The sequence below is a fragment of the Geotrypetes seraphini genome, chromosome 7 (genome assembly GCF_902459505.1).
Source record: "Geotrypetes seraphini chromosome 7, aGeoSer1.1, whole genome shotgun sequence".
NCBI lineage: Eukaryota > Metazoa > Chordata > Amphibia > Gymnophiona > Dermophiidae > Geotrypetes > Geotrypetes seraphini.
This window is the reverse complement of record NC_047090.1, coordinates 1,238,896-1,259,025: the sequence shown is the minus strand read 5'-3', so window position 1 is coordinate 1,259,025 and position 20,130 is coordinate 1,238,896. Positions and strand designations below refer to the sequence as shown.

General features: G+C 43.6%; 1 protein-coding gene across 1 annotated transcript in view; it reads right to left on the bottom strand.

Annotated features, from left to right (window-relative positions):
• LOC117363256 (sodium-coupled monocarboxylate transporter 1-like) overlaps nt 1–20,130 on the bottom strand; it is a 72,703-nt gene that overhangs the window by 14,431 nt on the left and 38,142 nt on the right. The window contains exons 5-10 of the mRNA XM_033950667.1: nt 19,932–20,086; nt 18,123–18,263; nt 14,389–14,518; nt 7,833–7,921; nt 6,867–6,979; nt 1,573–1,640 (exon numbers count right to left, since the gene is read on the bottom strand). Coding sequence (XP_033806558.1) covers nt 1,573–1,640; nt 6,867–6,979; nt 7,833–7,921; nt 14,389–14,518; nt 18,123–18,263; nt 19,932–20,086 — 696 coding nt within the window. The remainder of the gene's footprint in view (nt 1–1,572; nt 1,641–6,866; nt 6,980–7,832; nt 7,922–14,388; nt 14,519–18,122; nt 18,264–19,931; nt 20,087–20,130) is intronic.

Below are 20,130 nucleotides of genomic sequence, written 5' to 3'. Positions count from 1 at the left end.
CTTCCTTAAGAAGAGGAGTTATGTGATCGAATTTTTTAGCTTTTGTGATAAGTCGGATAGCTGTATTCTGAATAATCTGAAGACGTCTGATTTCTTTTTGTGATATACCGTTAAATAAAGCGTTACAGTAGTCTAATTTAGAAATTACAAGGGAATGGATGAGAATTTTCAAAGAATCATTATTAAATAGCTGGGAAATGGAACGTATCTGTCTCAGTCTAAAAAAAGAAGATTTAATAACACTACTGATGTGATCGTGAAAAGTAAGTTTATAGTCCAGAATTACGCCAAGAATTTTGGTTTTTTTGTACTTCTTGTAAAGGGAGTCCATTGATAGAGATTGGCGAAATAAGAGTAGGGTTATCTTTCCAGGGAAAAAGCAGTATGTTAGATTTGTTGATGTTCAAAGCTAAACGATTATTGATTAACCAGTCGTGGATTTGTTCAAGTTTTGTGTTAATTTGGGCTATGGCAGAAGGATTGTCAGGATTAATAGGGTGAAGAAGCTGTATATCGTCAGCGTAAGCAAAAGTGTTGAAACCAATTGATTGACATAAAGTCAGCAAAGGAGCAAGAAAGATGTTGAATAAGAGAGGAGAAAGTATAGAACCTTGAGGAACACCGTACGATGTGGAATGAGTATCAGAAATTGTATTATTGAAAGAAACAGATGAGGAGCGGTTTGAAAAGTATGATTTGAACCAGGATAGTACCTGGTCTGTGATACCTATTGTTTGGAGTCTGTTTATTAGTAGGTCATGATCGATTGTGTCAAAAGCTGACGATAGGTCAAGGGAGACTAGAAGAACTGATTGGTGGTGGTCAAGGAAATAATGAATAGAGGTGGTCATACCTATTAAGGAGTGTTCTGTGGAATGGTATTGCCTGAAGCCTGAAGCCTGAAGCCTGAAGCCTGAAGCCTGAAGCCTTATAACAAACCGGCAGCGTTGGCAACAAGCTAGATAGGCTGCTTTGTGGCCTTCTATTGCCCAGGTGTTCCTCAGCAACGCAGCAGAGGAATTCCCAGAAGATAGAAGGCCGCGAAGTAACCTGTCTAGATTGCTGCCAACGCTGCTGGTTTGTTATAAGGTATTTATTTCGGTCTCACGGTTTGGATGGGAGGGAGAGATGGGTCGGGGAGGCGGGGGGAAGCGCTGCTGCTGCCAGCAACTAGGGTTTATTTTCGGGGTAGGTCTTATTTTTGTAGAAACATAGTAGGAAAGCAAGAGAGGACGGGGAGAGCACATGAGGAAGAGGGGGGTGGGGAATATAATGTGTCACAAAGCATAGTATTTTGAATCTTACTTTGAGCTCTGTACTTTAACCATATTCTCTCTTCACGGGTTACCCCAGGTTTTTCTTGGACATGCAATGGAGCCAGACCGCTGCTGTTAGGGTCATAACAGCTGCTTAAACTGCTCTGATCTTGTACTGTACTAGCAGTTTTCACTGAAAACAATGTGCGGTCTTTCACGTTAAATTCAGTGCAGTTTTTGTACCGAAACAAAATGGGAGCAGGTGTCCCTAAAGCCCATTTCTCATGCTGTGTGAACAGTATTAAAATAAGCCTACCTGTATCAGACTTCCCATGGAGGATGCCACAGCAGCCATGGCAATGCACACGGCACCAAAAAACAAACCTAAAACGGATGAAAAAAAACAAAAAAGAATAAGGTATACCTACATGAAACACCTAGTAGTTTTTAACATAACAGCATAAGCCCATTTTTTACTGTGGGTCTTTCCTTTATGCTAAGGCCAATTTTACCAGAACTGGAAAATGGTTAATTTTCTTTTTTAATTAATGTGCCAATCGGAGTCTTGGGCCACACCCATTGCATCCCAGGATGCATCGGGAAGGAGGCCTAAGGCCCTGGTTGGGAGGGGCCTTAGGCATCTGAGCCAATCAGGACCTTAGGCCCCTCCCTGTTACATCCCAGGAGGGAGGTTAGACATCTATTTGTTAGGACAGACACGATTCTGTATAGGAGACCGGTACTTGATTCTCACCTGCTTCTCAGGCAGCTGCCGAGACCGGTATCCTATAGAGAAACTGCCCCTAACTGATTAGCACAAATGCCCACTCTTTCCCCCAAACATGCCCCCTTCATGCTAAAGAATAAAATATTTTTAGTGTATGGTTTGCGAGCGCAGATTCAAAAATTGCTGTGGTAAGCCATTTTAAGCGGTGGTTAGGTGCTTGCTAGTGCTTACCACAGTGTTCCCCCGCAAATTCACGATTCATGATTCGCGGACTCAGTTATTCGTGGCATTTTCTGACTGCCTCTTCCAGTCAGAAAATACAGAGAATGAGTCCGCGAATCAGCCTTTTACACAGCCGATTCCTCTTCCTCTCCCCACCCCGGTCAGCCAATCAACCTTCTGCACAGTTTATTCTACCTCCTCTCCCCCCGTTGAGATATTCTACCAGAAATCGTTTCCACTTAAAATTCCCAGCATGCAACACTATAAAGTCTACCAGGCAAATTATCCTATCCATCCAATATCACTTAGCCAAATGTTAGAACCAACTACTATTTACACTGTGATTTTGTGACCATTGCCTCAGGTTCAGAAATCTTCTAAAAGTCCATTTCTAAACTGTCTGATGTAACTCCCGGGACAAAACAAAGAATGATCAATGACCTACTTGAAACTGTGACCTAACTGTATTAATAGTTATACCGATCTACCTGTACTAGCAACCGTATTTAATGTCCACAACAATCTGTCCATTGTAACTTCCTGGGTAAATGACCCAACCTCTTGCAACATAATCTGACCTTAAGCTGAAGACGGAATAGAAAACCTGATTAACATAACATAACAAATTAGGTGCATGAGGGAGATTTAAAATGTATTTATATTATGATGATATACCTATGATAAGCTGCATGCTATAAAATTTGTACAATAAGGTGAAGGGCAGAGCCATGAATAAACCCAAATAAGGGCCAATGAACACCAGTTATTGATTGTTAATGGCTCATTAACTAATTAGTTTGAACGCAGATCTGCGATCCATGTCCAAATTTCCGTGCCCAACTTTGGGCAACCTATGTGTGTAACATGCCATATATAATTACCCCATATACTAATACACTGCTCCCTCCGTATTCTCAGTTTCAGCATTCATGGTTTCGATTATTCACGGTTTTTAGCTTGCTGGTTCCTCCCCCAAAATTACATCAGCTTGCATAGAGAAAATCGCTGATTCCCAGCACTTTCTTCATCATGTTTTGCCTCTCCTTCAGGAACAGGCCAGGTCTCCCACCATGTTATTTGCGTTTTCACTATATTCACGATGGTTTTTAATAGAAAACAGTGAATAACATATGAGAAAGTTATTTGTGGTTTTTCTGAATTTACGGTTCTGTTAATCCCCTATCACAGCGAATACGGAGGGAGAAGTGTACATGCAGTAGCAAGATCATGCATACCTGTATATGACTCTTGCTGGTTTAGCAGTGGATTTTTGGCATCATGCTGACAGTTGTGATTTGCACTTGTCCTGTACAAAATACACTGGTCTGCCTATATTGTACATGCAAACCTTTACAACCGTTCTCCAGAGTTAATTGCTTTCTATGTTATCAACTGCACTATTAGCATATGGTGACAACCACTGTGGTTATCCTAAAATGAATATGGCAATTGCTTTATTATAGCCACAATTTCTGCTGCTTTTCAGGGGCCATTTTATAAAGGCACACAGGTGCCTTTAGGGTGATCTGTTACAAAATGACCTTCATAATTACTTAGGAACAATCTTCTGATGTTTGCACTTTAAGAATCACAGACAGGCAGTACAAATATACTTTCAGAGGAGTGGCATGCACAGTCACCAGTGATCAGTTATTGCAAATTATATAAAAAGAAGAAATCCATAGAGGCCTGGTAATATGGAACTCCAGAAGGGAATGGGACAATTCAGCACGGCCCTTTCAATGCGGGATGTTCCGAGGTTTCCTTATGTCCCGCACCTATCAAGTACGTTTCAATTACAATCTATCCAATACCTGGAGTAATCCATCTAGCGTTCCGCAGGGGTCACCATTATCCCCATTGCTTTTCAATATTTACATGTCATCATTAGGTGCGCAATTGACCTAGCTAGGGATAAAATTATTTAGTTACGCAGATGGCTCTACGATCATTATCCCAGTCGCTGCCCCTCTCTCTCTGAAGTTACTCCTATAGCAACAGAAGTACTAAACTTGATGGAACAATGGATGACTGAATTTAGGCTGAAGCTTAATTCAGAAAAAACAAAATTCTTTATAGTCTCGCCACACCCACTTGACACTAAAGCATCACTATATATCAATAAACTTAGATACCCTATTCAATCTACTTGGGGGTAATACTGGACCAGGGCCTAACCATGAAAGACCAGGTGGACTCTTTGGTTAGAAAGGGTTTTTTTTACTCTCTGGAAGCTTCGGTCCATTAGAGCATATTTTGATGCTTCATCATTCAGAATTTTGGTACAATCCCTTATACTGAGCCAACTTGATTCCTGTAATATCGCCCATCTGGCAATTTCCCAGAAGAATATGCAGCGATTACAACTGGTGCAAAATACGGCGGTCAGGCTGATTTTTGGGTAGAAGTCCGATCATGTAACTCCTTCCTACTGACTCCTGCACTGGTTGCCGATGGAGGCACGTGCGAAGTTTAAGTTTGGATGTTTCTGCTTCAAGGTACTATCCGGTTTAGCACCTAAATATATAACTGACCTTTTCTCTTTCTCAACCAACAGACATAAGAGAAGCTCACACTTGTAGTTTGTTTCTCCACCGGTTAGAGGTTGTAAATTTAAAAGACATCATCAACATCTTTTCTCTTATCAAGCAGCATTATGGGATAAAGATCTAGAACAATTGCTTATGCATGCTGATAACTATGGGGAATTTAGGAGACACCTCAAAACATATCTGTTCCTTAAGTACTTAGGTAGCTGATCTGCTCAACCTTTCCCACAACAACTGATCTCTAGAACCATTAGTCACTAATTTCTAACTTTGTTAGTCCTACTCAATTTGTAGCATTTTTAATCATTGTAAACCGCATAGAACTTCATGGTCCTGCGGTATATAAACTGTTATTATTATTATTATTATTAATATTAAGACACCCTCTTAAAGTCAACCTTTTACCCTGGAAGTCTTCCCTCTGGACAACTTTCTGTTCCAATATAAAGGGAAACCTTACGATGGGCCTGATTGATCTGTGATGAACCCCCCCCCCTCCCCCCTTCAAACCTTGAAGTCACCAGATGATGCGGAGGCAGGAGACGACTGTGGGTGGGTGAAGGGACAGGAAAGAAGCACCAATGGGGCGAGGGGGGGTTTATTCCTCCCTCTCTTTCAAAACCTTGCAGCTTCAATTGCTGCGGTTAAGTGAACATGCTGAATTGTCCTGTGCTAAATCAGCCATGCTGAACTGGGCTGGCTGAAACGGCTGTGCTGAATCGTCCTAGACCCCTCCAGAAGACAGAGATAAACAGGGCACTTGAAAGATGGTATTAAAGACCTGATGTGGCCACGTTTTGCCCTCAGGTTGCATCAAGGGTACAAAGATACAGCACATCTCAGTGTCTAACACAAGATTATTTTAGTAACAGAATAAAACAACAGTATTCAGGGACCTCTGAGCAATAACGTCTTAGGCCCTAACCACCTATCAAAAGTGATTAAATTCGATGGAAGCTAGAGGAGAGTGGGCCTGCTAATGTTGTGAGCCCTGAGAAACTGCCCTACTGTCCACCCTTGGCAATATTAAACCTCTCTCAAGTTTATTGACTTTTTTTTAATATACCGACCATCAACAAGTATCTGGCCGGTTTACAATAAAAATTTTAAAAAAAGAAGATAAATATATATATAATAAAAATAAAAAATAATGAAAAGTGCACACCAAAGACATTAACTAGACAGACTTGAATGTGAGGGAGAGTAGGAAGGATGGGGGGAAAGTTACATGTTGAAAGAAGAAAGGAGAAAGAGGGAAGAGGGTAAAACAAATAGGGTGGGATCGCTTTATAAAAGCGGTTGGTTAAATATGAAAAGAAGAAAAAAGATGAAGAATGAAAGAAAGGGGAGAAAAAGAAGAAAGAAAAAAAAATAAGAAAGAAGAGAAAGAAAAGAAAAAAAAAATATAAGAGGGAAAATCTAAACACAGGAAAAGGCATCGCTGAATAAGAAAGTCTTCAGGCTTATCTTAAATTTATCAAGTTGAAGTTCGGACCGGAGTGGCTGTGGCAGAGCATTCCACAAAGTTGGAGCTACTACTGCGAAGTTTATTTTCCTAGTGTAGAAGAAATCTTTTATAGAAGGAATTGACAAGAGTTTCTGATCGGCTGACCTCAGTAGACGTATTGAGCGTTGAGGAATGAGGAGCTTGTCTAGATATGAAGGCAGGTGAGAAAGTCTGATTTTAAAAGTGAGCAGAATGGTTTTATAAGTGATACGGTGTGTAATGGGAAGCCAGTGTGCTTCCTTCAAAAGAGGTTACCAGATTTTATGTCAGTAAAATCTTGACCCCCCCTTAGACCCGCCCCCAGGCCCGCCCAGTTCTACCCGTCCCCATTATGCCCCAGCTCCGCCCTCATCTCCACCCCGCTGCCTGTTCGTCGGGCAGGAAGGCATCCACACATGCACAGATGCTACACGATGATGTCACATGCATGCATGTCCAGGGAAATCCAGACGTCTGGTAACCCTATCTGTGACCTACCAAATTCCTCAACTCACTAGAAGACATTGCAATGTCGGAGGAAATATTGACATTGAACAGGGACAGCAGCCTGTTCAAACAGTATTCTTCACAGTTTTTCATCAGGATGAAGCTTGTTTTTCACTTACTTGCTCCTTGGGAAATCCAAGACAGTTTCTTATCGCTGAGAGATTTGAAGTAGGGCTTGATGAGGTCTTCAACGGTCACAGCAGCTAAAGCATTGATACTGGAGGACACGGTGCTGCAGAGCAAAAACAAAAATATATTTGATTTATAACCAGGTGTCTATTTATGGCGCCTGATATCATTTCAGTTTCTACCGACAGAGCAGCTTCAATGTAACTGTTTGTAGGAAAAATGTAGAGATTAATTTTGTCACACACAAAAAAAGGAGGGAAAAAAACCAAACCCTCGTTGACCTGGATAGAAACCTCTAATATGGCTTTGTAAAAAGAGCCCTAATTTTGTAACAAGTTACCTAGGTTAGGAGGGAGGCCAAGTAAACATCTATTTAGAAGCTACTTATTAAAGACACACAAGTATTAAATTGGCCAGAAACAGCGCTGATAGGTTAAATAGCACTTTATTAGTTAAATACAAATATACAATGTGAGATAACTGGCTGTATGATGTGATAACCAGCAATTTTCAGTTATATTTAATGGCCAAGTCAGTCTGCTTAGATAGTAGTCCTATCTTTGTCTGCTATTGACTTAACTAAGATAGCCAGTTAAGTTTATGTTGGCCCAAAACATATTATACCAACTGAAAAACAGGTAGAAAGGTACATTATTGAAGTATGGATATGAACTTCCTGTGTCTGCCCACATTCCTTCTCCAACCATGCCTACACCCTGGTCATGTTCTAAAACAAGCCTACTTGTCATAGTGCAATTTTTACATGTGGAGTTATATTTAAAGGCCAGATATCAACATTTACATACAAAAAAAATCTTTATAAAATTGACATCATGAATGACAATAGCTGTATAGCTAAAAAGTTGTCCATATGGTTTCGAGAGAAGAGATCCAGGTGAACTGGGGATCAAAACAACACAATCAAATTTTCCAGGATCATGTATTTATTAAATTACCTCAGAGTCCCACTGTAGGCGCAAGCCACAAACAGCCCTGGAAGTCCCGGATAGTCTTGCAAAATATCCAGTGTTAGATAAGGCATAAGCTGAAAAATTCATTAGATATTAAGGATATGCAGTATTTTTTTATTAGAAACAATTTTTTAGAAAACATCTTGGCGTAGCTTCTTAGAATAAACTTTTACTTTATCTGCATATTTGCATCGAGGGGGGAATTAATTAACGTGCGCTAACCACATTTATCATCTTCAGACCTTAGCCAGTGCCGCTGCATAAATCCAACCTATATTTGCAGACTCATGCACCCAACTCATCATCGGTCACTTAAATTTCAGTTCTTCTTAACATATTGTTTAAATTCATTATTTAATTATTAAAAATGAAATACTCATCTGAATGACGGCTAGGGGATATTACTCTGACATGGGCATCTTTAGCGTTTAGTGCATGCTAATTGTTAGTGTGCACTAACACAATTAATGCCTGTTGATGAATTCCTCCCTTAATCTGCATACTCATAGCACTGGTTCTCAACCCCGTCTTTGGGACATACCTAGTGTGACAAACCAAACATCCATGCTGTTTTCGCACCTAGAACTGCCAAGAAGATCCTGTACAGAAGAGCTGACCAGATCAGCTCTAGTGACCAACTTGAGTCTGACCTCCCTTGTCCGTGGTGATCTGGATCAGGAGCAGGCAGAATCATTCATTTCTAAGTGCTCCAGATTTAAGTTACCTAGTTTAAAAGACACTTTTAAATCTATTAATATTAAGGGATCTAAAGCCGATTTAATTCCACCATTCATTCTAAAACATTACTTTGATATTTTTGGACCTTTCATTCATACTTTAGTTACTGAAAGTCTGAGTCAAAACACGGTACCATTGTCGTGGAAAAAATCTATCATTCGCCCTATCATCAAAGATAAAAACGTTAATTCTGAAGACCAATTGCTAATATTCCCTTTCTGGCAAAATTGACAGAAAAGGTAGTTTTCAATCAAATTTCAGATTTTGTGGAGAAAACTAATGTGTTGCATCCTAACCAAACGGGCTTTAGACATCATCATAGTACCGAACTTTCATTAATTGGAATGACCACCTCTATTCAATACTTTCTAGATCATCACCAATCAACTTTATTAATCTCTATTGATCTTTCTGCGGCTTTCGATACAGTCGATCACCAACTTCTTCTTGACAGACTTCAATCCATTGGTATTACAGACCAAGTTCTTTCTTGGTTTGAATCTTACCTAACAGATCGTACATCTACTGTTTTCTTCAAAGATGCAACATCAAAATCCTCATTAACCACTCAGGGGGTTCCTCAAGGGTCTATCCTCTCTCCTTTATTATTCAATATTGGGGGGGGGGGCTTTATTTTGAAAACTGTTTTCTTCTTGTGAAGAGCTGAATGAGTTTTGCTTTTGCCATATCCTTTTGACCCTGAGGTCAGAATAAAGACTATTATTAACTTGGAGAAATTCTGCTTGAGTGTGATATTTGAATGGTTGAAGCCAGTACTTACCCTTTTCTACCAGGCCCATGCAGTTACCTAAGGCTCAGTAGAAGACCTGAGAATACCCCCTAGTAGTAGGGGATACACCAGAGCATAGTTTTGACACTACCCAACTCCGGCTCTGAGGAGTGTTTGTGACACTAGTCAGTCACATTTTCAGGATACCCATAATGAATAATGAGAGAGACACATTTACATGCAGTGAAGGCAGTACATGCAGTCTCTTGTGCTTGTTCATTGTGGATTTCCCGAAGACCCTTACTGGTTGATATTCAGAACAATTTAACCAGTCAGAAACGGCCATCGAGGGGCTGACTCTATAAAGAGCACCTAAAGTTAGACACCTCTAAGGCGCCCAACTTAATTGGCAAAATACCCTTAATAGGCTCAGTAATTGCTAAAAAGAAATAAAATAAATAAATTGGGCTTAGGTGCCTATCGCATGGTGCTTAGTGGTGCCTAACACCTAAGTGGGCATTCCTCGTCACCCTGGTAACCAGGAAAACCAGTGAGTTTAAGGTACAAGCATGTGTGGGAAGGAAAAACTGGCAGAGATTCCAAAAGAGGAACAGGTTAAAAGCAACCCAGAGAAGGGAAGAAAGTCTGGGCTGGAATCCTAAAGGGAGGAGACTAAGGAGACCCAATAGCTCCAATATAAGGGGAAAGTCTGAATGAGGGAAGCCTATACACTTCTCCCTCCATATTCGCGGTATCTGCAATCGCGGTTTTGATTATTCACGGTTTTTAGCTTGCTGGCTCCTCCCCCTAAATTACAACAGCTTGCATAGAGAAATCGCTGATTCCAAGTGTTTACAGAGAAAATCGCTGATTCCTGGCTCTTTCTTCGCCGTGTTTTACCTCTCCTTAAGGAACAGGCCAGGTGTCCCGCCATGTTATTTGCGGTTTCACCATATTCACGATGTTTTTTAATAGAAAACAGCATATAACATATAAAAAAGTTATTTACGGTTTTTCAGTATTTGCAGTTCTGTTAATCCCTTATCACAGCAAATACGGAGGGAGAAGTGTACAGTCAAATCTCTGTTTGTGAGTAACGCGGTTTATGAGTGTTTTGCAAGACGAGCAAAACACTCCAGCAAACTGTGACTCGCAAACCGAGCCTTGCCTTGGTAAATGAGCACTTACGCACCACCCATGAGCCTCTGCTGGTTGGCATCTACTCTTCCTTTCTCTGTCTGCAGCAACTCCAGCCCGAGGCCGCACTACCAGGGCACAGAAGGCAAAGGCTGCATACGCAGAGACACCGGCACCACATCTGCTGCCACAAACATTGCTGGAGTCTAACACCAGGGCAGTTGTGGGGATGCCCGTCCTCCCACCAGCCGCGTGTGCGCCTATTTGGCCACTTCCTGCCCAACTGAGGGGCACCAGCAACCGAAACCGAGCTCGGGGCCGCTGCGGTTTCATCATAAAAAGGGCAATCCTCCACTCAACTCACTTTTCCGAAATCAGGCGAACGTTAGGTTGCTAAAAAGGTGACCGCTGACTAGAAAGGACCCCCTGGAGGACCTGTGGCTGTTACAGGCGGAGCCGCTGGCAGCCAGCTAGTGGGTGACGCTTCACAGAGGATTTTGCAGGTGACAGTGATGCTCCCGACGCTGGAGTTGCTGGATGTGAAGGAAGTGAGCCAGGTGAGAGAGAGAGAGTCTAAGGCAGACACATTCCAGAACTTTCTTATCCAGCATAAAACAAACGCCATCCTGGCCGTGAGAAGAGGGGTGGAAGGAACAGCATACTGAACAGGATCCCTGGGAAAAGTAGAAGCCTGCGTGGAAAACCTGCCACAGAAGCTCTGGAAAGGAATGCCTGATAAATGAAGAGTTACAGTTTGGCAAAGCTTTGTAGAGGAAGAAAAAAGCATGGAGATATCAAAAAAAAAAAATTTCTTTTGCGTAGACATGACGGTACGAGTTGAAATGCTAAAGTCAAGGAAATGGTTTTGTTGTGGGATGGGACTGGAAGAGTTAAATGAGAGATGGTACCATCCAAGGTGTGGAGGCTGTTAGGCTAAAGGCGTATAGTTCCTGTTTAAAGGAGCAGGCCGGATTCTTCTAATTCAAGCGATTATTGCTCGACTTGTGAATGTTGAAGCTTTTCTGTTAGCCATTAGATAGATTGTGAGCCTGCCAGTACAGACAGGGACAAATCCTTGAGTACCTGAATAAACTCTTGTAAACTCTCCTGGAAGAACAGTATAGAAAATTGAATGAATGAATAAATAAATAAATACATTTTTTTTGTTGTTGTTTTAATGTACAGTACTCCCCCAAAATTCACGGGGGTTCCGTTCCAGGAACACCCGTGGATTTCAAAAAACCGCAAATGCGGTTTTAAGTCTGTAAAAAGGCAGGAGAGAGCAGCTGGGGTGCTGGCAGGCGCAGTTGGACGATGGGGATAGGAAGGGAGTGATTAAGGAGGATAAAGAGGTAGCTGAGAGGTTGAACACGTTCTTCTCGTCGGTTTTCACGAGAGAAGACACATCTAATATACCGGACTCAGAGGAGCTCATGAGTGGGGAACAGGCCGAAAAATTGGAGCACATAGAGGTAAGTAAGGAGGATGTCCTCAAACTGATAGACAGGTTAAAATGCGGTAAATCACCGGGCCCGGATGGGATCCACCCAAGGGTTCTGAAGGAACTAAGACAGGAAATAGCGGGCACAATCTAGCATGTTTGCAACCTATCCTTGAAAACTGGTGAGGTACCAGAGGACTGGAAATTGGCGAATGTCACACCTATCTTCAAGAAGGGATCGAGGGGTGACCCCGGGAACTACAGGCCAGTGAGCCTGACTTCAATTATAGGGAAGATGGTGGAAGCTATGATCAAGGACGGCATTTGCGAGCACATCGAGAAGAATGACCTATTGAGAACAAGCCACACGGATTCTGTAAGGGAAGGTCGTGCCTAACGAACCTTCTGTACTTCTTTGAGGGAATAAGCAGTCGGGTGGACAATGGGGAACCCATGGACATCATTTACCTCGATTTTCAAAAGGCTTTCGACAAGGTGCCACATGAAAGGCTGCTTAGGAAGCTGTGGAACCACGGGGTGGGAGGGGATGTGCACAGATGGATCAAGCACTGGTTGTCGGGTAGACTGCAGAGGGTCGGAGTGAAGGGCCAATATTCTGACTGGCGGGGAGTCACAAGCGGTGTGCCACAGGGATCGGTGCTGGGGCCGTTACTCTTCAACATATTTATCAATGACCTGGAAAAGGAGGCAAAGTGCGAGGTTATAAAATTTGCAGACGATACCAAACTGTGTGGCAGAGTTAGGTCCAGGGAGGAGTGTGAGGACCTGCAAAGGGACCTGGACAAGCTGGAAGACTGGGCAAACAAATGGCAAATGCGCTTTAACGTGGAAAAATGCAAGGTCATGCATATAGGGAAAAAGAACCCGTTGTTCAACTACAAATTGGGGGGGCATTGTTGGGAGACAGCAGACTTGAGAGAGACTTGGGTGTGCTGGTGGATGCATCACTGAAGCCATCTGCACAGTGCGCAGCAGCCTCGAAAAAAGCCAACAGGAAGCTGGGCATCATAAAGAGGGGCATAACAACCAGGACGCGGGAAGTCATCATGCCATTGTATCGAGCGATGGTGCGTCCACATCTGTAATACTGCGTTCAGTATTGGTCGCCGCACCTCAAGAAGGACATGGCGGTACTTGAGAGAGTCCAAAGGAGAGCAACGAAACTGGTAAAAGGGCTGGAACACTGCCCATACGCCGAGAGGTTGGATAGGCTGGGGCTCTTCTCTCTGGAAAAAAAGGAGGCTCTGGGGAGATATGATAGAGACCTTCAAGATCATGAGGGGCATAGAGAGGGTGGATAGGGACAGATTCTTCAGACTGAAGGGGACAACAAGTACGAGGGGGCATTCGGAGAAACTGAAAGGAGATAGGTTCAAAACAAATGCAAGGAAGTTTTTTTTCACCCAAAGGGTCGTGGACACTTGGAATGCGCTACCGGAGGAAGTGATCAGGCAGAGTACAGTACAGGGATTCAAACAGGGATTGGACGGATTCCTGAGGGATAAAGGGATCGTGGGATACTGAGGGAGGAGCTGGGATGTAACACAAGTATAGAAAGCTAACCAGGTAATAAGTATAGAAACCCAACCAGGTCGTGCATGTGCAAGACCGGAGGGTTAGGACTTTGATGGGAAGATAGGACTTCAATGAGAATCCAAGGTGGCAAGGGAGCCCCTTCTGGTGATTCAGACAGGTCGTGACCTGTTTGGGCCGCCGCGGGAGCGGACTGCCGGGCAGGATGGACCTATGGTCTGACCCGGTGGAGGCACTGCTTATGTTCTTATGTTCTTATGTTTTCATTGATTCCTGTTGTGTGCTATGTGGGACAGACTTCTCCTTTTGATTTTTGGGATTTTGTTATAAAAGAAATAGTGGAAAGAGAGCACCCCTATTATTTATTGAAGCCTGGAGCCTGGGGAAAGCCAGGAAGGTAATTTGCATTTGGTAATATGATTAACAGAATTGTCCTTTATATCCTATTCTATTTTGAGAGAGAGAGAAAGAGAGAGACAGAGCTAGGAAGTTCTAGAAGTCAAGAACAACAATATAAAGCCTCAAAGAAGTGATGGTCAGTTTTCAGTAAAGTTGAGTTTCTTTTGTAATTCACACTGAGTGTACCAGCATCCATTTTTATGGACTACTGCAACTACAAGGATTTGTTCTGGTTATCACCTGAGTTGAGGCCTTTGTTTCTTCAACTCTGAAGGGCTGGTGACAGGTACCTAGCACATGCCTCTCAGCCTGGAGGAATTGGCCTAGAATATCATCACAGCATATACAAATTGCTTTAAACATTTGTGTATTGCACACCTAATTGTCCTGTTTGTAGCTGGAGAAATTCTTCCGTAAGCAGTTGGCTATGTTCCAGAATATTCTGTATCTTTTCAACTTCCCTTTTTCAGAAGAAAACAGAATTAGCCCTGCATCATAATTAGTCAGAGGCCTGGAACTTTTAGGCATTGGAAGTAACGTACCTGGTCTGCAGCTGACACACTCCCTGCTTTCCAGGGATCACAGTCTTTATAGATTGAATATAAGCACAGTCCACTCAGCACCGCACAGGCAAGAATTGCCCACAGGCCCAAAAGGTTTATATAAAGTGATCTAAAGAGACAAATAGAGAATATTAACTTTTAGCACTTTCTGGAGCAGAAACAAAATTGTGTGGTTCCCATGTTAATGCACTAAGATATGCAAAGATAAGTCAACAAATAAGATATAGGTGAGACCTTTTAACTGGAGAAATATAACACATGAATGCATTGCTAGAGTGCAAGATTCCCATTAAAGGCATCTCGTTTGGGCAGGCATAAGTCTGGCACTTACAATTTGGATATGGGAGTCGGCTTTAAGCGCAATTCTATAAAGCGTTTGCTTTCTTTTTTTTTTTTTGTAATTCTTTATTTAAACACTGTTAGCCATCGTTACAACAATATGGCAGAACCAGACAAGCAAAAATACAGTGAATACAAAGTGAGATGCCCCTCCCCCCAAGCCAGAACCCCTCCCCCCTCCCCCCCTCCCTATCCCTACTCCCCCACCTCCGTAGATCAGGCCAAGTTATCCAGCTCCATTAGGAAGCCGAGTCCCCCCCCCCCCCCTAACACAAGAGGCACCTATAGAGGAGACGGAAAGGGGTGTGAGCCCAAGAGGCTAAGGAATTCCCATAGCAGGAACAAGTCAGCCATTACTCCAGTACAGGAAATTCAGAGCTCCCCTCCACTTCCAGGAACCTACCCCACAGACCCTCAAACTGTCGCCTCTGGCGTGTAAGTAGAGCTGAAAGCCGGAATTTCTCACACACCCATCCCAATTTTGTTCGCATCATCGCTACCGTGGGTACCGTGGGACTCTTCCAATGAGAGGCCAGCACTAGTCTAGCCGCCGTAAATGCTAGACGCATCAGCTTGTCCTGTGCGTCCTCCACTGCCCCGGGGAGTACCCCCAACAAAGCAGTTTCCGCCCTTAGCAGCAAAGGACACTGCAAAAGACGCCCCACGTATTGGAACACCTGGGTCCAAAAGTCCACAATGCGAGGGCACTCCCACCACATATGAAAGAACGTTCCCCGCAGACCACACCCTCTCCAGCACTCTCCTGTGCACAAGGTACTCATCTTGGCAAGCACCACCGGGGTAACATACCAGCGCACCAAAAGCTTAAGAGCATTTTCCACCAATTGCGGAGCAACCGCCACGTGGTGTATTCGCAGTGCGATTTGTTCCCATTCCTCTTTCGTATATGTGAGCCCCAAGTCTAGTTCCCAAGCCCTCATATAGGATGTCTTCTGATCTGGGTCAGCTTGTAGTAACCGATAAAGGAGCGAAATGCATCCCCGACGCACCGGTTCCCCCAACAACATTTCAAACCTCGAACGCTCATATGAGGTGAGGTCCCCGCCTTAACGCGCATAACATAATCCTTTACCTGTAAGTAGGGGAATAAATCACGCTGTTCCAGGGGGAAAGAGGCTCGGACCTCAGGAAACTCACGGATGTGCTCCCCCTCCAACAGCTGGCCAAAACATCTCAGCCCCCCTCGCTCCCACCTGCGAAAAACTCCCCCCTCCCTACCCGGGATGAAGTCCTCCGTAAATCTAATAGGCAAAAAATGTAGTCCCCTTCCCCTACCTATCAATTTCCTAAGGGCCCCCCACCAAACCCGCAACGTCCACCGTATAAATGGATTAGAAATAGCAGCAATTTCCTTCTCCCTTAAACCCACCCACGGTAAATAAGACAAAGCATGTATGTCCCTGGGACCCCCCAAGAGACCCTGCTCCACCTGAACCCATAACTTGGCCGGAGTCGCATGCCAATCCACAACCGCCCTAAGCTGTGCCGCCCGGTAGTACAATTCCAAATTAGGCAACCCCAAGCCTCCCTCCTCCTTAAATTTGAACATGGCATATCTCGCCACCCTGGGACGCTTTCCCCCCCATATGAAGTGTAAAAGAGACCTGTGCCAGCGAGTAAAATATATTTTAGGAACTTCTACAGGCAGAACCTGAAAGAGATAGAGAAATCTGGGCAATACCATCATACGCACCACCTCCATTCTGCCCATCCAGGAAAGGTATAAGGGGTCCCATCTATCAAGGTCCTGCCTCAGAGCCGTACCCAAAGGAAGATAATTATGGCAGAACAAAGTATTCCAATCCACCCCAAGCAGGATCCCCAGATACCTAATAGGACCCTTCACCCAGCGGAAGGGGACTCTACTTTGCAGTTCCTAATAGAATCCTGCTTAGCACCGATCTTTTCCAGCACAATTTATAGACTCTGGCTTTATAGCACTTATTTGCACTCTTATAGTCAATCTCTGATTTTTAAACTGTCCCAACTTTGGAATGAGCTTCCACCTCTTTTAAGGAGTTCTGGCTCTCTTCAATTTTTTCGCAAATCTTTAAAAACCACTTTATTTGCTAAACACTTCGAAAATTAACTTTTTCAAATTCAGTCTTATTTCTCTTTCATGATCTTTTATATGCTAACTTTAACTATTGTAAACCGAGTAGAGCTTTCCATGAATGATGACTCGGGATATAAAGCCAAGCCTTAGATTAGATTAGACTAGTGCAGTGTCTTGCAAGCCAGCGGTACACTAAGTTGGGGGCCGCGGCTTGAGGGCATCCGGAAGTGTGTGGACGCCGATGAGATGACGTTGCGCATATGCGTGACATCATCATGTCAACATCAGCGCATGCGTGGAGGCCCTCAGACGCCAGCGTGTAGGGGGGAGGGAGATTGCTGAAAAAGATATGGCGCGGAGAGGAGAAGAGAGAGGAGAGGATGTGCCGCCAGACGCCAGAGAGGAGGAGCTGCACCGCAGGAGGCACGCCCTAGAGGCAGTCAGCCGGCACTGGCGCCTCTCCTCCTCCCCGGCGTCTGGCGGCACACCTGGAATCTCATGCGGCACACAGTTTGCGATACACTGGACTAGTGCAGTGGTAGGCAATTCCAGTCCTCGAGAGCCGGAGCCAGGTCAGGCTTTCAGGATATCCATAATAAACACACATGAGATAGATTTGTATAGTCATGGTGGAGATCCTGAAAACCTGACTTGGCTCTGGACCGGAATTGCCTACCCCTGGACTAGTGCATAGGGCACTTATGTGTCTGAGTTGCAATTTTTTTAAACATGTGCAAAAGGGTGCCTAACCTCAGGCACTTAGTTATAGAATTGCCCTTTGAACTTTTTCCCTATGCTAAGTCTATCCCTGTAGCCACCCATATCTTAGACTCCTAAATGTAGTTGGCTACTAAAAACTAGGTGCCTAACTTTAGGGCAGGGGTGAGCTACTCCGGTCCTCAAGGGCCAGAATCCAGTCGGGTTTTCAGGATTTCCCCAATGAATATGCATTGAAAGCAGTGCGTGCAAATAGATCTCATGCATATTCATTGGGGAAATCCTGAAAACCCAATTGGATTCCGGCCCTCGAGGATCGGAGTTGCCCACCCCTGCTTTAGGGTCTCAGCCTTAACAATGTTTTCTGGAGAGCCTTTCCTTGGAATATTCATTTCCCATTGATGAGGCCTTTGCCTGGTTTCTTGTTTTCTCATCTCTTAATACCATGTTCTGTTCTACTGCATGCAAGATACAGAACAACATGGAGGTCAAAGTTGGAGGGATTTGCAAGCACAGTGATAATGACAACAATCTAAAACTTAATAAAGAAGGTTTGGAATACACTCTACAAGAAACTTACAGTTTAGCTTGGAACCTGCTTTTGCAGGCTATGTATCTCTGCACCTGTGACTGGTTGACCCCGTAAATGGCAGTCCAGGTAAATGTCCCTCCGATGATAATGGACCAGAACGTATGCCTTTGCAAGGGGTCAGGATTAAAGCTAAAGAGAAAATAAGAAAGGTCAGAATGTCACTTGGTTTTAATGTCTTACAACACTCTAGAATTTTCTATATTCAAATGTGGTGGAGAGAACGGGGAGCCATATAGATCATGGTTAAAACTGGAATCTCCCAAAAATGTTGCTGCTCATGATTCAGAAAGGATGGATGAAACACTTTTTAAAAAGTTTGGTGGTGGATTGTGTTGGGGAAGGTGCAGTTTGTATTCAATTCATGAATTATTCAACTTGCCTATTAGGTAAAGACACACTAGATGAGGAATAACACTCTTTATAACATCTTAGAGGTCGATAGTCAGTCAGTGGCGCTCAGTGGTTTACTGACCTCTGCCAGTGGAGGAGTAACCCTAGTGGTTAAAGCAGCTACCTCAGCAATAGAACATGGTCCCCATCCCCCACATCCCTGCCCGATCCCCACGGGTACTGTCCCTGCCTCCGCCCCGTCCCGCATGCTCCATATCCATCCCTGCCCTCAGTTTCCATGGACTCTGTCCTCATCTGCACAAGCCTCAAACCCTTATGATTTTATATTTAAATCTTTTTTTTTTTTTTTTTTATTAAAGTATAAAAAGAGACAATATTCTGCACAACTGTTTATAAATCACAAATAAAGCCTTCCATTTCTAGCTGGTTTTGGTACAATCTTTCCAAAGATTCAGTTGCCTATATTTTTACATCATCTGGGAAGGGAATTGGATTGTCTTTTTGAGATGGGTGCAAAAGAGAACCTAAACTGTGTAAAGCAGGGGTGTCCAACCTGCGGCCCCAGTCGAGAGCGATGCAGTGTTTTCCTCTGCTGCCCCCCGAGTGTTTACTGTCTTGCCGGCTCCCTCCCTCTTGTGCGGCCCCAGAAACATTTTTTTCGGCCAGTGCGGCCCAGGGAAGCCAAAAGGTTGGATACCCCTGGTGTAAAGGATGAACAGGAAAATAAGTGTCCATTAAATGTCAGAAATGCTCCTTGATGCCAGCAATGATGGATGAATCTGTTGCAGTAAGATGCATGAGCATTTGGGCACAAGATGGAAGGACATTGCAGATGGCAGACATGATACAAATGATATTATTTAACAGAATGAGTGACAGTTTACATTCATAGTGTATTCATAGTGATGATATCAGTGACGCGGCAAAGGGAAGGCCCTGGCATGGAAGGCCGTGAAGCAGCCCATTTAGAGCGCTGCCACCGCAACTGCTGCTTTATCAAGCCTCAGAGTGGAGGTATGTCGGGTCTCACCGGGGTGGGGGGTTGCTGAAATGGACGAGTCCGATTTTTCGGTGATTTGGGCAGGGAGTGTAGGAGACATTTGGGGTGGAGGTTTCGGGGGGTTATTTTAACTAGGGCTTATTTTCATCCCTTACAAAACATGCAATTCTTACCCTGTAACTTTCTGTGGGTATAACTTGTACTGGAAACTTTGCATCGTAAGGACAGCCATAGCAAATGGCAACCAGTAAACTGTACATTATCATTGGCCCCTAGCATGTTTCAAGTTAGGATAAAAACATGTATCTTAAACTTATACCGAAATAATGTATGTTAAAACCTGTAACCCATTCTGAGCTCTTTGGGGAGAACGGGCTAAAAAATAAATAATTTCAAAAAACAATGATCATTATTTAGGCTGGGATGCAGGGAAAGGTTACACTTACTCCCAAAAGTTTAATCTGCCGCCATAATAGGCATCATTTAGAACGGTGCCAATTCCACCTTGAACCACCACTGCACGTATAATAACAGAGGTAAAGCCAGCTACCATGATTCCAATTTGAAACACATCTGTCCAGATGACAGCTTTTAGACCACCCTAGACAAAGACAAAATCAGCAGTTAAGCAAACAGAAAAAAAAA